The sequence below is a fragment of the Mus musculus genome, chromosome 8 (assembly GCF_000001635.26).
Source record: "Mus musculus strain C57BL/6J chromosome 8, GRCm38.p6 C57BL/6J".
NCBI lineage: Eukaryota > Metazoa > Chordata > Mammalia > Rodentia > Muridae > Mus > Mus musculus.
In genome coordinates this window covers 126,294,797-126,313,011 of record NC_000074.6, presented here as the reverse complement: position 1 = coordinate 126,313,011, position 18,215 = coordinate 126,294,797, and the positions used below count along the sequence as shown (strand labels likewise).

The 18,215-nt window shown below is 49.3% G+C and overlaps 1 protein-coding gene across 7 annotated transcripts in view; it reads right to left on the bottom strand.

Annotated features, from left to right (window-relative positions):
• The window catches only part of Slc35f3 (solute carrier family 35, member F3), a 257,590-nt gene that overhangs the window by 82,976 nt on the left and 156,399 nt on the right, over positions 1-18,215 (bottom strand). The window contains exon 1 of one of the 7 annotated variants that reach the window (XM_030243381.1): positions 14,151-14,666. The exons of 5 other annotated variants lie outside the window; for them this stretch is intronic. Coding sequence is in view for 1 of the 2 variants with exons in the window: in NM_175434.3 (NP_780643.2) it covers positions 14,151-14,226 (76 nt within the window). In the remaining variant the exon portion in view is untranslated. Of the gene's footprint in view, positions 1-14,150; positions 14,667-18,215 lie in introns of those variants that run through there. One more of the 7 variants, NM_175434.3, reaches the window with a different exon arrangement.

The window sequence follows — 18,215 nt, the reverse complement described above, 5'->3', positions numbered from 1 at the left end:
GCAAACTCCAGCTGTTCCTCCATGACAGAGACTCCGCCATGCTTCTGACTTCAGGAAGAAAATGGGAACCAGGGACCACTGAAGTTAGATGCTGACCCTGGGCAGTGAAGAAGAGGAAGTAAGAGAAAAGATGGTGGGACAACCCCGCGTCTACACCAGACTCTGCCGGACATGCCCTTGTCTTCCTTTCTCCATTATAATTGTGACCATAAGTGTTCTCTTTTATAGCCAGGACCAAGAAGGCTGTGAGAGCCACTGTCTCAACAACATGGGTCAACGAGGAGCTGAGATTCAGTCCCTCTAGACACACGTCCAACATCATAGCGTCTGTGACCACAGAGAACATGGCAACAGCTGTGACGTTGGACACTTTAGGTCTCCGTAAGGACAGAAGAACCTGACAGTCTGTGGGGTTCTGGGCTAGGATTTGATATTTAGGGATTTCGGTGTGCTAGGGAGATGACATGCTTTTAAGAATCATAGGTTGAAGTTGTGGCTGTGCTAGGAGGGAGGACCTTGGGGAAGAAGAGATTAAGGGAGGTAAGTGAAGTTGGAATGAGGCTCTAGCTTGATGCGATGAGTGTTCTTTTTTGTATGTGGGCACATATATGTAGAGGTCAGAGGTTAACCTGGGGTGTCATTCCTAGTGACCTTCAGACCTCCATAAGTGTGAGGACAAAAGATGTGCCTGGATTCTGCAGTTTGTCCATGCTGGGATCACTAATCCCAGGGGCACAAGGCAGAATGTATGCTGTGCTCACGAGGACCTGGCACAGACCTAGACCTGCCACTTGGCAGGACTTGGGTGACCAGCTACGGGTAGAATCATTGATCTTGCCTTTGAGACCGGGTCTCCAAGGTAACTAGAGTGCATCCAATCAGCTAGGCTGGCTTGGCTAGCCAGCTCCAATGGCCCATCTGTCTCTACTTCCCCAGTGCTGAGATCATAACTGTGTGCAGGCACATCTGCACACCTGGCTTTTTATGTAATGGAACCTAGGTCCCCATGCTTGCAAGGCAAGCCATTGACCAGCTAAGCCATCTTCCCAGTCCCAGGTATTTCTCTTCTTACCAGAGAGCTCTTCACTTCGCCTGCACATATATAGAAAAAGGCCAGGTGAGAACCCAACAAGAAGACAGCCAGCTGCAAGCTGGGAGGAGAGCCCCATCACAGGTCAGCATGCCAACACCTTCTCTCCTTGAGAAGTGTGAGGGGACAAAGGCAATTTGCTCTGTAGTCTATGGTGTGTGGGATACATGTGCATGCTGTGCTCATGAGGACCCAGATCTGTCACTCTGCAGGACTTGATGACCAGCATAGGTGGCAGAGGCTTTATTTTGGTACCCTTCTAGGAGGAGAGGGAACCACACAGGGTCAAAAGGAGTGTGTTCCCCTCAACAGCTCTTCCCTTTGGGAATTACTTCAACTTTAGCTGTGAAGTGAAATCCCCAGTGGAGGCAATGCATAGAGATGGGAGAAACTATGGGCTCTGGGAAGACATCTTTATATAAATGGAATTGGTGTTTTATGTTAGGAACTGATCTTTACGGTCAATATAAAGACTTGTGGAAGTATCTTAGTTACTGCTCAATTGCTATGAGAAGACACCATGACTGGGGTAACATTGAAAAGAAAGCATTTAACTGGGGGCTTGCTTACAGTGTCAGAGGGTAAGTCCATGACCATCATGGTAGGGAGCATGGCAGCAGGCAGGGGTGGTGTTGGAGCCATAGCTGAGAATTCACCCTGACCTGCAGGAAACAGGCAGAGACTGGGACTAGTGTGGGCTTCTGAAACCTCAAAGCCTTCCCCCAGTGACACACCTTCTCCAACAAGGCCACACCCTCTAATTCTTCCCAAACAGTTCCACTAAACTGGTGACCAAGTGTACTGGCTGGTTTTGTGTGTCAACCTGACACAAGCTGGAGTTATCACACAGAAAGGAGCCTCCCTTGAGGAAATGCCTCCATGAGATCCAGCTGTAAGGCATTTTCTCAACTGGTGACCAAGGTGGGAGGGCCCATTGTGGGTGGTGTCATCCCTGGCTTGGTAGTCTTGGGTTCTATAAGAAAGCAAGCTGAACAAGGCAGAGGAAGCAAGCCAGTAACATCCCTCCACGGCCTCTGCATCAGCTCCTGCTTTCTGACTTGCTTGAGTCCCAGTCCTTACTTCCTTTGGTGATAAGCAGCAATGTGGAAGTGTAAGCTGAATAAGTTTTCCTTCCCAACTTGCTTCTTGGTTGTGATGTTTTGTGCAGGAATAGAAACCCTGACTAAGACACCAAGTATTCAAATATATGAACCTATGGGGGCCATACTCAAACTATCACAGGAGGTGACTCTGGGGTGTGAGGTGGGGGAAAGGGCAGAGAGGAGATGACATAGGTGTCTCTGAAGGGCTGCCTGAGTCAGCTGAGAGCTGGGTTCAGTCCCGTTCTTCTAGCCCACATCCCTGTCATAATCCTGTGACGGTTAATTTCGATTGTCAATGTGAAGGGATTGAGAGACACCCAGGACACTTCTGGGTGTTCCTGTGAGGGCGTTTCTAGAGATGATAACAACATGAGGACTCTGACCAGTCAGCAGCATGATTCGCTGAGAGATTCAACTTTTGAGTGGATTATCTCTTGGGAGGGTGTGGAGCTGTGGAAGGCAGGGTTTGGTTGGAGGAAGTAGAAAATTGGGACACGCCCTGGGGTTTTATCTATGCTTGCATCTCCTGTTTCCTGTCTACCAGGCGCTGAACAGTGTCTTCTCCATATTGCTCCACTCCCATGATGCTCTGCTTCACTCAGGCCCAGCATCAGGGAGGCCAAAGACTATGCACCGAAACCTCCAGAATCGTGAACTGAAATAAATCCTTCCTACTCCGAGTTGCCAACAACCGGAAAGATAACAAGACCACCACCCAGGGAGCAGAGCCCTTGTTGGAGTACCCCCTCCCCCTCCTTTCCTCGTACATCTCCAGAAAATTCCCACACGGCTCCACGGCATTGCCTCACAGACTTAAGATAGGCCTGCAATCACATAGCCCGTGGCCAGTTCTGTCCCGCAAGGAGTTGGCTGGCCAGCAACAGCTCCAAGTCAGACTGTACGTGCCTTGGAAGAAGCCTTGGTATCTGTTCTGAGGAGGAGTGTGTATCTGCTCTGAGGAGGAGTGCGTATCTGCTCTGAGGAGGAGTGCGTATCTGCTCTGAGGAGGAGTGCGTATCTGCTCTGAGGAGGAGTGCGTATCTGTTCTGAGGAGGAGTGTGTATCTGCTCTGAGGAGGAGTGCGTATCTGCTCTGAGGAGGAGTGCGTATCTGCTCTGAGGAGGAGTGCGTATCTGCTCTGAGGAGGAGTGTGTATCTGCTCTGAGGAGGAGTGTGTATCTGCTCTGAGGAGGAGTGCGTATCTGTTCTTGCCCCAAACAATGTGAGTTCCCTCGGATCAGTCTTAATCCTCGTGCCCTGCTAGTCACAGCCTGTCCAGCAAACTCAGGGTGCTCCTGAGTCTCTGAACACGTGCAACAGGCACCTCAGAGCTGCTGAGGCCCCAGTGGCCTCCGACCTTCACATGCACCCAGATGAACTCACTCCTTTTAGTTTCTGGTGTTTTTTTCCCTGTTGAAGATGATGTGTCTAGAACCTGAGACTTCAGGCTCTAGGACCTCTCAGGGCAAATGTGAGTTAACAAGTAGGTGGATTATATGCAGGACTGCCCCCTAGGAAGCAGCTTTCCCCTCAAAGCCTTTGGACCCTTCAGGAAGGGGCATCTGGCCAACTTTACTCCACATGACTGTGGGCTACTTGCCAGGTCGGGTGACTCCTCTAGTCCTCTAGTTTTGATTGGCTGGACTTTCTGATGGAAACAAACAAAAGGACAGAGCAGACTTACAGCTGAAGGCACAGGCCACTGAGCATTTTATCTTGAATTGAAAACTGTTTTCTGAGCTTCCTGTGTTCACAGAAAAGCAGCAGTGGTATCAAGGAGGCAAGAGTAAACTTGTTGGTGAGGGATGCAGGGGCTGGCCTTAGGATACTGAACATGGCCTTTCTGCTCAGGATGGGCCTTGTACACCTTGGAAGTGGCATAGGACCCAGAGCTTGGAGGTTACACACACACACAAACACACACACACAAACACACACACCCACCCACAAACACATAGACACAGACATACAGACACATATACACACACACAGACACACACACATAGACACAAACACACATAAAGACATACAGACACAGACACACATATACAGACACATATACACACACACAGATACACACAGTTAATGCAGATACACATACACACACACACAGACACAGACACACACACAGACACAGACACACACACAGACACACACACATAGACACACACAGATATGCAGACACACATACACAGACACACACAGATACACACACACACGGGAACACACATACACACACACATGCAAAGAACCACACAGAGACACACAAGAAACACAGACACATGCAGAGAGATAGGCACAGATACACTCATACAGGCACAGACACACAGAAAGGCACATGGAGACATAGGCACACAAACATACACTGATAGACACACAGATACATACACATACACATACACACACACACACACACACACACACACACACCCCTGTGGCCTGGGTAGCCATAACATCTCTCCCATTGCCCAGCTTCAGCTTCTCTTTGGGTTTGTTTGTAATTCACTTTTTGTAACCCTACTATCTAGAGTTCCATCTCTTAACTTCCTGATGCTGACTACAGAGCAAGCCTTACAACCCCCACTGATCAAAATTGCCCCCCAAAGTGTAAATCGGCAAGTTCACACGGGCACATGCTTGCCCATGCCCACACACTCCAGTCCCTGTTTGTCCCGTCTGGGTCACCCAGAGCTCTACTCTTTACCTCGGGTTATGTTGGCAAAGAGCTTTAATCTGATACACCAATCTCTTAATGAGTCAGACACTTGCTGGATTCATGGAATGTTCCTGCTCAAAGAACTGATGGAAGATCTAGTCCTGAGGAAAGAGACAGCCAGTCCCCAGAGGCCAAGGTGACATGTCTGAGATATTAATTAGTGAGTGCAGCAGGGGTAGAAAAAGAAGGTTGGTGTTCTGACACCTCATTTGGCGGTCTTCCTTTGAGACCCTTCCCCCAAGGTACAAGATGTCTTACCCAGTGAGAAAGCCTCACTCGCCAGAAAGGCTTTTAAGAATTAAATCCCTCTTTGGCTCTCTCTCTGCAGAGCTATTCTGAACCTGTTCCCACCTCTTGGAGCTTTTGGTCTGTATCCATCATCTGAGGCAGATGAAAACTCCACTTCCTATGTTGCAAAGATCAAAGTACCGGGAGTGGGTCTTGAGGCTTCCCACCTCTGCATTGTGCTGCCTCTTGGCCCACCATCTCTTCCCAGCTCCCTCTCAGGGGCTCACAGCCCCACTTCCTCTCTACCTGTGATTTCCTACTGTGGCTCTTCTCCTCCTCCGTGTCCTGAGCACCTACTAAGGAATCAGCTCTATTCTTACCTTCAAGACATTACAACTCCCCAAATTGCTCAGGCTAAGGCTCTTACAAAGCCCAGTTGGCAGCCGCTTCCCCATTCTAAGCCAGGAGACTCACCCCTCACCATCTGGCTGGTAGACCAGCACCCACTTAAGACTGTTTCTGCAAAACACCCTCTCTCGGCTGTGGCTGATGTATCACTCACCCTGGCCCTTTCCCTTGGCTCTCTTCCTACGGACTCCATGCTGCCCCATTCTCCAGTCCTCGGTGCGACTATTTAGCTCTCTTCTCTCCGCAGTACTGCGTACATAAGGTGCCTGTCAGAACTGTGCCCTTGCCCGTTTATTACCTGAGACCTGATTCTCCCTCTAACCTTGCCACCTCTCTCCCACCAGCTGCCCCTGTAGGCACTGCCGAGATCCCAAAGTTGCTCAAACTCGACCCCTTTCTTGGTCTCAAAGAAAGGTGACCCCCTCCTTTATTTGCTCTTATTGCCAGAAGTCTTTCCATCCTCTGATGCATTCAGGCCCAGTCTTCCTGGCTTCTTTGGTGCCTATTTCCTGACATTTTGGAGCGATATTTCCTATCGCTCTGCTCAGCTCAGGCACCTTGATTTGTTGATTGGTCCTCTGTCCTGTCCTCATACTGCTATGAGGGTACAGTGGTTAGGATGTGGATGTACATGGCAACAGTCTCAGTATGTCACTTAATGCACCATACATTGTTTCTCTCTCACTTGCTAGCACACACACACACACACACACACACACACTCACTCACACAGCAGCTTCTCAGTGTATCCTCATCTCTACTAGCTCCTCTCCAGTGGGCATTCTCTTTTGATTGTGTATATGTGTGTAAGGGGTGTGCGTGCATGCATGTGTGTGTATGGTACATGTAGAGGCCATAGGTCAAGGTCGGGCGTTTACTTTAACCACTCTCTGTGTTGTTGTTGTTGTTACTTGAGATTCATTTTCCACTGAACCTGGAGTTCACAGGTTTACTACTTGAGGGCTGGTGAGCCCCAGAATCTGCTCGTTCGCACCTCTCTGGATCTGGAAATGTAGGTACATACCTCCATGCCCCACTTTCTACATGGACAAACTCAGTTCCTCATGCTTGGTGATGACCAGTTGACCAAGTAAGTCATTTTCCAAGCTCATCCATCAGGAGCTCTCAAAGCTTCCCCACCATAGCTTCAATCATCTGCACGCACGCACATGTGCACACGCGCACACACACACAGACACACACACACAGACACACACACACTGACACACACATACCCACAGACACACACACATAGACACATACACAGACACACACACACACAGACACACAGTCTCTCTCACACACAAATACACAGGCACACATACAGTCACACACACACACAGACAAACACAGTCTCACACACACAGACACACAAACACACAAATACACAAACACACACACGAACACACACAGACAGACACAGACAGAGGCACACAGACACACAAAGAGACACACACACAGATCAAAACACAATCATACAATTACACAAATATACAGGCACACACACAGACAGTCTGCCCTAACTCTCTCTTAAGAATCACTCACTGTGGTGTGGCGGATGATACAGGTTTGGGATGCAGGCTGAGCATCTCTGTCTTATTTTTCCAAACCCTCACACTGTCCCTTTCTGCATCCCTGACTCCTGCTCCAATACTGTCTTCCCATGGAGCCCAGTGTACCTGTGTCTGCCTTGTCCTCTCTGCTCCCTCTCTTGACTCTTTAGTAAACCTAAGCACTGGCCACCAACCCCTTTTCTCCTGGTCTTTGAGGTTCCCTCCGTCAGCCACGCTATCTTATTATGTACCCTGGTGGCAGCCAGGAACAAAGGCCGCATCCCTGTCCACATCACCCCAACCATACTCCCGGGAGAGGCAAGTGAATGCGTGATTACCCACCATTCTAAGCCTGCTGAGAAGACGAATCCTAAGCAGGATTTGGAGGTCAGGCTTGGGTTTTGTAGGAAATGGACCTGTTGGCTTATGTCTTTTTCCCAAAGAAGAGGGAATATTGTCAGGAGTGAACCCTGGGCCACGTCAGTCTCGGGCAGAAGTGAGCTCACACTCACTGAAATGTCCGTTTGTTTTACACTTCTCCCATGGAAACCACAAAGATGTCAGTGGGTAATATTTACTTGTTTATGTGTCTGTCTGTTATGCAGTGTAGGTGTGGTGGTAGCTGCTCATGAGTTCATGCAGGTGTGAATGCAGAGATCAGAGGAAGATGCTGGATGTCCAGCTCTGACACTTGCTACATTATCCCTGGACACAGGGTCTCTCATTGAGTTAGGAGCAAGGCCAAAGGCCCCAAGAGTCCCCCTGCCATTGCTCCATGAAGCTCTGGGGGTACAGGCATGCAAACATGCACGCATGGTGTTTTACATGGGTTCTGGGGGTTTGAACTCACATCGCTGTGTTTAAATGACAAGCAGTCTTTCTGAGCCATCTCCCAGCCCGGCAACAGATAATCTATTCACACATGTACAAACCTGACATTTCCCATTTGTTCAGAAACTCTATGGCTTTATAGATGATAGATTTAATTAGCATATAACTGTCCTTATCCTGTATATTTCCAGCCTAGGCCTGACCAAGCAGATGATGATCTTTGGCTTCAGAGACTTTTTGCCAAGAACCTACTCATCCTGACTCAGAAACATTGGCCCTGCAGAGGTATCATTGAGTACTTTAGTACGAGTATTTGTTTGTTTGTTGTTCAGGATTATGATTAGAATAGGAAGCATCCACACAGGTCCATTTTTGAAAGCTTAACCCTGCCCCCAGCTGGTAGCATTATTTTGGAAGCTTCTGGGAACTCTGGAAGGTAGGACCTCAATGGAAGAAGCAGATCTTTGTGGGGTGGACCTGGGAGCATTTTATCTCTTGTTACACCCTGACTCCATCTCTGCTTTCTACCTGCTGTGAGGGGCAGCTAAGATGGTCTCACACCCCTGGGGCAGAGGCACCAATAGTGTCATCAGCAGTAGGCATCAATCCCCAGAGCCTGGATGGGGATCTAGATCACTGAGTCACACACACCACAGTGGGAGCCTCAGGGCATGCAATTCACTGAGCACCTACCAAGTGCCTCAAGCTCATGCAATTCTTGCTCCTTAAACGGAACTCAGATATTTCAAGTCTTTGACATCTGTATCCAAGCCTTCTTGCTTCTAATGGTCCTGGGAGCCTCAGACTCCTTGTTTGTAGAATGGTGTTACAGGGCTTTTATAGGAGGAGCTGGGCTAATAGCACAAGCTTCCATAGGCCACAGTCTGTAATATGGTGAGCCGCCATTCATCACTGTTAGCCTGAGATAGCAGTGGGTGTCTACAATCTCAGCACTAAGCTGAGACAGGATGGTTAGGAATTCCAGGCCAGCCTGAGCTACACAGCAGGACTGTATCTCAAAACCAAATCCAAACAAACAAAACAAAACAAAAACAACCACTCAGCTGGGAGAAGCCCAGAAAGCAAAGAGCTCACCATGAAAGCTTGAGGACTGAATCCAATTGTCCAGAACCCAGGTTAAAATAAACAACAAATCTGAGCACAGTGGTGACTCATCTGTAATCTCAGATGGGGAGGATCCTGGGGGCCTCTGGCCAGTCAGACCAGCCAATCAGTGAGATCCTAGGGTCCTCTGGCCAGCCAGATTAGCCAATCAGTGAGATCCAGGCAAATGAGAGACTCTGACTCAAAACAAAAACAAAAACAAAAACAAAAAACAAGGGGCACAAACACAGCAAACAAGGAGCACCTGAGGAAATAAGCTTAAGGTTGGCCTTCGTGTTCTACACACACACACACACACACAAGGCATACACATATACATTCACACACACTCATGCACACAATGCACACATTTATACACATGTGCACACACATACACATTCATACATATACACACTCATGCACATACATGCACACACATGCTTACACATTCACACATGCACCCATACAACACACACATGTATGCATGCATTTGTGACATGCACATACATACATACACTCACACCTACACACATTTACACATGCATACACACTCATGCACACACGTGTGTACACATGTATGCACATACACATGTGCTCACATACACGGACACATGTGTACATACATGTGTGACACACATACACTCACAGTCACACACATACACTCATGCACACACATGTATACACACACACACACATACCCACACCCACATACTCTCTCACACATGCTCACTCACACATGCCCATGAACCTACCCTAACATGCTGACCCCCACATGAAACTACTACACATAAAAACTACAACCAACAAAACAAAAAACTCAAACTCAAACAGTTAAACAGCAAAAATACCAAAACCAAACTGAAAATCTCACCACCACAGCATAAAGCTATTATTGTCAATATTAAGGGAAACATATCACCCCAATTTACACAAGAGAAATTATTCCCAAGAGCTTGACTCATTCAGCTGAGACTGTTGGGCCTCAAACTCCATCCATCCTACATCAAAGCCTTTCCTGTGTCTGCAGTGCTGACAGTTGGTCCTCCTAGGGGACTTCACTGTATTGTTCTCAACTATTAATTCCCATTAAATGTAATTCTATTGACCATGAATTAGCTGATTGTGTATATAGATGATTGAAGTAATTGCTGCTCTACTAGAAACATGCTGTTCATCAATACTCAGCATCTTCTCCTGTCAGGAAAGTCAGGAAACGGAGTATGAACACCAGGTACCCTGAGAGACCTGAAGAGAGCCTTCACCTGGACAGAAAACATTTTTAAACCTCCACCCCACTCTCAACCAGAGAGCTAGCCCCACCTCTCTTCATTCTTCCCAGCCAGGCCAAGTCTACACACTGTTTCCTCTGCCTGAAGTAGCTTCTCATTCCCTCTGTGCCTAACAGAGTTTCTCATACCCCCCACCCCCGTCTCCGTGATAATACTTCTACCTTACAGGACTTCCTCTTCAGGAAGGCTACATCTTCAGAAAGGCCTCCACTAGGAAGGTTGTTTGTCAGAAAGCCTCCCTTCAGAAGGCTGTTCTCCTCAGGAAACCTTCCTCCTTGGAAAAGCCTCTAAAGAAAGAAGTTTCTTCAAGAAGGCCTCCTCTTACAGAAGCATCTCACACGAAAGGCCTCCTTAGAGGGTCTTTTTTTAAAAAAAGCCTGCCTCCCCCTGCCTTCCCCTCAGAGAAGCCACCTCCTTAGGACTTCTCCTCGAGAAGGTCACCCCCTCCTTAGAAAGGCCACCTCCTCCTCAGAAGACCTCGTCAGAAAGGCCTCTTCTCTATGCCCTCTCCTCAGAGAAAGCTACCTCCTCCTCAGCCTCCTCCTCAGAAGAACATCTCATCAGGAAGGCTTCCTCTCAGCCAGGCCTTCTCATCAGGACTTCTCAGACAAGCCTGATCTCAGAAGTCTGCCCCATAGAAGCTCTTCCTTCCAGAAAGATCTCCTCCTCAGAAGGCTTCCTCCCCAGGGACACCTCTTCAATTTCCAGCTTTTCTGTTTTTGTTTTGACTTCTGTGCTAGATTTTTTTTTACCTTGTTTCTGATATTTTATCTACTCCTCTACCTCCTTCAAGCTAATGAAGCTGACATTGTTCAGTTTTTTCATTTTCAGGGTCCTGCTCAGCAGCTACAGGGCGCAAAGTACAGAGAGCTGAAGTAAAGGTTGAAGTCACTCTGTCCGTCTTCCTGCCTCTGAGCTCAACCAAGCATTGCATTTTCTATTTTGGTTTTATGTGTACCACATGCTGGTGCCTTCTTGCCTTCCCTCAGATGACACACTGCACAAGCTAATAAATATCCCTCGCTCGCTCGCTCGCTGCATTCCACCCCTGTAGCCTAATCAACCACTCACACACAAACAGCTCCAGAATGGAGACCACCCTGTCCTGTGCATTCAAGGCAAAACAAAATAGTTCAACAACTCCAAAGAGACACACGATATGTAAATCGTTTAGAAAATATGCCCCCAAGTCAGACTGAGCAAAAGTGTTAAGGGAAAACAGTCAGGTAGAGGGAAAGTATTGTGTGTGAACCTACAAACAAGGAGTAGGCCTGTCAGCTGGCCTGCTGGCTTGTTGACTTGTCTTGTACATGCAGAGAGGTAAGATGTTTGTGGAACGAGAGGACCTGCGACTGGAGAACTAACCATACACATGCGTGCTCACATGCGCGCGCGCGCGCACACACACACACAGATACAGACACACACAAAGCACCTACTGTGTGTGATGGGCACATGTTAGGTATTGCCTTTATTGTAATTCCTGGCTTCGAGATCTGTTGAGGCAGGCTGTACCTCACCTCCTTTACAGTTGAGAAAGCTGAGGCTCAGGGTTTGTGATACACTGAAGCCATACTCTACAAGGGGCAGACTCAGTCCTCCATCCATCCAGATCTTAATTCTCCACCTTTGCCATGAGCCACAGACATGCATATGGAAATGACCATGATAAAGTAGATGCCATGGGAGTGTGAAAGGAAGACTTGTGTTCACTAAGGTAATGGGGGAGGGCTGTCAGTTTCCTCCTCTCCCACCAGGCGACCTCCAGGACCCTCCCCCATGTCTGCTGTGTTTTTTGAATGCATTTCTGAGTCTCTCTCTCTCTCTCTCTCTCTCACACACACACACACACACACACACACACACACACACACACACATCCCTACCAACCTTTGTCTAGGGCAGTGGTTCTCAACCTTCCTAATGCTGTGTCCCTTTAATACAGCTCCTCATGTTGTACCCACCCGCAGCCATAAAATTATTTCATTGCTACTTCATAACTGTAATTCTGCTACTGTTATAAATCATAACAGAAAGGCCTCACCACTGAGGGTCAGCTCAGGCATGCCTCCCTGAAGCTGGCTAGGGGGAGCCTATTCTCTGTTGCTGCCTCAGAGAACCAACCTCAACCTGCCTATCTAGCAGATGGAAGTGCTTAGCTTCCGTGGAGATGCTTCCGAGTGGATACTCCAGCTCCGGGTCCCCTCTTCACTCACATGTGTACAGAAGGAGGCTCATAGCACTACCGTCCCTAGGAGAGCAAGTTCTTTTGCTAATTTCTGATGCTGCTAATCAGCCCCAAGCCTTTCTTGAGAATAGGATGCTGAGGGTGGAGACAATCACAGAGGGAAAAAAAAAAGTAAAGAGAAATGGGTATCTGCATGCTACTGCAAGATGCCATTCTGATAAAAAGGTATGACTTTGAGGTCCCACAGCTTATGACTTCTTGTGTCACCACACAGCAGCTGTAGGCTTTGCACCAGTCTACCACCCTTCTGGGCTCCTGGTCCTCATCTGCAGGTAGCAGGATGGATCCAGCGTGGAGCTGGGGACACACACCTACCAACCTCTTGTCTAGTGTAGTAGTTCTCAGCCTTCCTAATGCTGTGACCCTTTAATACAGTTCTTCGTGTTGTGCCCCCAACCATGAGATTATGTCATTGCTACTTCATAACTCTAATTTCCCTATTGTTGTGAATCATAATGTAAGTATCTGATATGAGGACATCTTATATGTGACCCCCCAAAAGGTTCACAACCCACAAGCTGAGAACCACTGGTCTAATAGCAATTGGTCCTCGGGCTTATTCCAACATGGAACACACACAAGTGGGTACAGGGACCTCACAGACCCATAGAGGGCCCGACTCAGGTCGTGGGCATAAACCAGAGTCTTTGGAGTCATGCCTCCTCCAGTCAGCAAAGACTTGGATGGAGGCTCTTGGACCCCCTAGACAGGTACTCCTTTCTACCCCTGGCCAGCTCGGTTAGCTACAGAGAGGAGAGTTCCTCCTTCTGCAGCTGCCTCCTGCAGGAGGAGCTGAGAGCTAAGAGGACCCTTTCCCTTGGAAAGCAAGGTCCTCTTTCAGGCCAGCAGAATGACAGCTGTGTCTGAGTAACTCACAACCCTCCTCCGTGGCCCCTTCTCTCTCACATCCCCCGACTGGGGGCGGTTCTGTGCTGAAGAAAGGACTGGCAGTGCAGGAACACTTTCTGGTGGGCCTCTCGGAGCCCCTCTCTTGCCTATCAGGCCTGAGTAAGACCGTGTTTACAGACTGGTGCCGGGATTCCCCTCACCTGCCAATCTTTCTCCACCTGCAATCAGCCAGACTGGTCTCCTCTACCTTCCAGTAGAGATGGGCCTCACCTCTGGGCTCCTGGGGTGGGGTGCCAGAGATATTCTCCTAACCCAGGCCACCCACTCCTCTGTGTGTGCATGCGTGTGTGTGTGTGTGTGTGTGTGTGTGTGAGAGAGAGAGAGAGAGAGAGAGAGAGAGAGAGAGAGAGAGAGAGAGGCTCAATGGTTAGCACTTGGCTTTCTTCTGCCCTGCGGGCACAAGCCTGAGGACAGTGAGAAAAGGCACCCAGGGGTGCAGAACTACCAGGTGCATCACACTGTATGTGCCCTGGGTGCAGATGGCGCGTCACCCCACCCCGGCAGGAGCTCCAAGCGGCTGGAGCCTCCAGGTCCCCACCAGCAGCGAGGCTGCACTGCGGACAGCGTCCCGAAGCTGCCGCCCCCGCCCCGCTAGCAGCCAGGTGTCCCTCTGGGTCAGGGACAGACGCCTCAGGCCCGGGCACCCCAACACCATGCGGCCGCCCGTTTACCTTCCACTTTGGTGAGGGTCAGGACCGGACTGTTGCAGGCGCTGAGCGGGGCCACCCTGGCCGAGTGCTTCTTCATGGTGAGCCGGCCGCCAGCAGGAGCGCCGCCGCCGATCGCCTACATCCTGGGGCCGGGCAGCGCGCCTCTCCGGGCCCGCGGCCTCCTGCTGGCCCTCGCCTCAGGCTCCCCCCCGGGCTGCAGCCCGCTCCTGTCGCCGCGACTCACTGCGGTGGCCGCCCCGCCGCGCACATCCTCCTGGCCGCGCAGCGCTCCACACACGCGCGCACAGCCTCCTACTCCCGGCTCGCTGCAAACTCCAACGTCACGTACAAGTGCACTCCCCACGCCCACCCGGCCGGCTCACCTGCTCCGCCCCCGCCCGGGACGCCCGCCCTGCAGCCCACGGTCGCGCCCTAGCTCCCAGGCGCGTCCTGACTGCGGCCCCAGGCCCCCTCCTTCTCCATGAGCCCTTCCATGAGGCCAGCGAATCTTAGCGAGACCCTTGGCAGTAAAGACAGTGTTGCACCAGTTTATCTACGCAGGTGGTTGGCTCTGCCGGGGCCCTGAATTGTTTTACAGAGAGTGAAGGTGGAGGTGGGATGGAGACCCCCACAACTTGCATTCCCTTCTGGAGGGCTAGAAGATTATTTTCTTTGCCCACCCCCCCCACCCCCCCACCCCCGCTACCCCACCCTATCCCCCAGGACAGCCCCATTCGGGGAAGAAAATACAAAGTCCTTAGAAGAAAACAAAGGCTTAAGAGCTAGAGTGACCAGCTAGCTGAGAGGAACACTTGCTGCTGGTACAGAAGATTTGGGTTCGGTTCCCACCCCTCACCTTCATAGAGGATGGCTCACAACCCCCTGTAACTCCAGTTTCAGGGGACCTGACGCCCTCCTCTGGCCTCAGCCGGCACCTGCACACACACACTGTGCACGTACAGCCAGGCAATACATATATACATAAATTAAAAAAAGACTTGAGAGGCCAAACTCCTGGGGGGACAAAAAGAAAGTTCTAGAAACTACTACACTGGTATCACTGTGCCCACCCCTAAAGACTACAGGGAGTTTCAGAGTCTGTCTCAGAATCGCTATTGCACTGTATGACATCATTATAATCTCCATAAGGGCAGCAGGTGCTCAGACACAGGTGGAGAAAGGTACCACCATGACAAAATTCCCTGAGTGCAGTTCCAACCAGCTGTTTCTGGTGCTGTCCACTTGCATATGCCCAGGTCTCCAGAGGAAGCTCCTAGAAGTAGCTACTCTTGATTCATCTTCCTGAATGGCAAAGATAAACACAGGGATACAATCTACACAGGGCCAGGGCTCCTCAAGGTTGCTCTCCCATCTCTGCAGGGAAGAGGTTCCCAGGTCACTGCAGAGCCCTCTAGTGGCAGTCTCTGAATTACTCTTCCTGGGAACTTGTCTCACCCAAGACCACTCACTACTGATGATGGTATAAAGCCATTCCCTTCTTTAGATACAAGCTTAGAGGTTAAATTAAATGTGCTAGTGTCTTAGGGTTTGTATTTTTGGACAAACATCATGACCAAGAAGCAAGTTGGGAAGGAAAGGACTTATTCAGCTTACACTTCCACATTGCTGTTCATAATCAAAGGAAGTCAGGATTGGAACTCAAGCAGGTCAGGAAGCAGGAGCTGATGTAGAGACCATGGAGGGATGTTACTTACTGGCTTGCTTCCCCTGGCTTGCTCAGCCTGCTTTCTTATAGAACCCAGGACTACCAGCCCCGGAATGGCACCACCCACAATGGGCTCTCCCACCTTTGATCACTAATTGAGAAAATGTCTTACAGATGGATCTCATGGAGGCATTTCCTCAAGGGAGGCTCCTTTCTGTGTGATAACTCCAGCTTGTGTCAAGTTGATACACAAAAGCAGCCAGTATGGCTAGGTTATACAGTCATGATATCCATCAAGATGCACCGTATGAGGTGAAGGCCAAACATGTCCTTAACCTAGGCTCTGCTCAGTGATCCTCAGGCCCATGTTGTCTGAAGGATCTTTGTGGGGGGAATCTTCAGCACAAAGTTACAGTTCTGAGAGCCTCAGAACTGAGGTCTAATCTTGATTAAATGCAGTTACAGGCATGTGTTTTAAGTCCCCCCTGTCATAGTCCATCCATAGGGCTGAAGTGAGGCTTAGACTTCCTAAAGACTACCAAAGCATGGGGACACGTCTTAAAGAGAGCCAATCTCCTGAGTTGCAGCTTTGCCGATGGAAGTGGTCACCTGGAGCCCCCCAGTCAGTCACCTCAGTGCAGGTTCTACCCGGAGAACAAGCAGCTCAGACTCTATCGCAAGGTTCCACCCCTCCCCCGCTTGTCTGTATGCGCAGGTTTTTTGCATGTGTGTGCACACAATTGAGACTAAGGTTAGAAGACTCACCTGTTGGCCCCCAAAGGCTGCCTATCATGTTTGTTTGAGACAGGTCTCCCACTGGCCTGGAACCGGACTAGTAGGGTAGGCTGGCCCCACACAGGTCAGCACTTCCAACTTCTAAAATGTGGGTTCTAGGGATTAAACTCTGGTCATTGGGCTTGCAAATCGAGTACTTTATAGACTGCGTCATCTCTATAATCTCAACTGTAATGCGTCCTCTCTGAAGATCAACCCAGGTTTCCCGGTTCTGGGTGGGAATAGGGTCGTGTGTGTGCTAAGCAAGCATTCTACTGCTGACCTGTCCTGGCAGCAACTCTGGCTGTTTTGTTTTGTTTTGTTTCGAGACAGGGTTTCTCTGTGTAGCCTTGGCTGTCCTGGAACTCACTTTGTAGACCAGGCTAGCCTCGAACTCAGAAAATCCACCTGCCTCTGCCTCCTGAGTGCTGGGATTAAAGGCATGTGCCACCACTGCCCAGCTAAAACAAACTCTTTTGTTGTTTTTGTTGTTGTTGTTGTTTTGTTTGTTTGTTTGTTTCGAGACAGGGTTTCTCTGTGTAGCCCTGGCTGTCCTGGAACTCACTTTGTAGACCAGGCTGGCCTCAAACTCAGAAATCTGCCTGCCTCTGCCTCCTTATTAAAAGGTAGCAGAGCTGAAAGAAAGTTTCTAAAACTATAAACGTGATAATCTCTGCTAAAATTTGGGTTGTATGGAATCACCTCTCTAGGTAGGAATTGTCACAGCCTCCCCATATCTCAGAATGCTGCTTTTTGCTGTATGTCCAGTGAGAGCAGAATTTCTGTTTTTGTTTTTGTTTTGGGTTTTGTTTGTTTGTTTGTTTGTTTGTTTTGAGACATGGTTTCTCTGTGTAGCCCTGGTTGTCCTGGAACTCACTCTATAGACCAGGCTGGCCTCGAACTCAGAAATTCGCCTGCCTCTTGCCTCCCAAGTGCTGGGATTAAAGGCATGTGCCACCATGCCCGGCTGAGAGCAGACTCTTACTCCTAGGAGCTGTTTCACTGTTTTTGTTTTTTCATAGACAAAACTGAATTTTGCACCTAGCAAAAACCTACACTAGGGGCTGGCGAGACGGCCCAGCGATGAACAGCACCAGCTGCTCTTGCAGAGGACCCAGGTTTTATTCCCAACATCGACATGGTGGCTCACCACCATCTGTAACTCCAGTTCCAGGGAATCAGACTCCCTCTTCTAGCTTTTGAAGGCCCTAGACATACAATTGGGCACAGACATATGTGTGTGCAAAACACCCATACACATAAAGATAAAACCAAATGAAACTATTCTATCCAGGCATGGCGGCAGACAGAAATCAAGGCAGGATAACCACAAGATCAAGTCCTGCCTGAGTGACAGAGGGATGTCAAGGTCAGCTTGGGCAACTTGGTGAGACTCTGTCCCCAAATGAAACTAAAAGGAGAGCAGTGGACAACGCCCAGGGATAGGGTACCTGCCTAGCATGTTTGAGACTCTGGGTTCAACGCCCACACCACAGAAAATAATTATATACTAAAAAGGATGACTTTGGATCTCTGTGAGCCAGACATTATACTGAAAATTGGGGAGATATCTTAGATATCATCACCTGTGTGCATGTAAATGAGGTGCACAGAGATGCACACCTAGGTGTATATACAGTATGTAT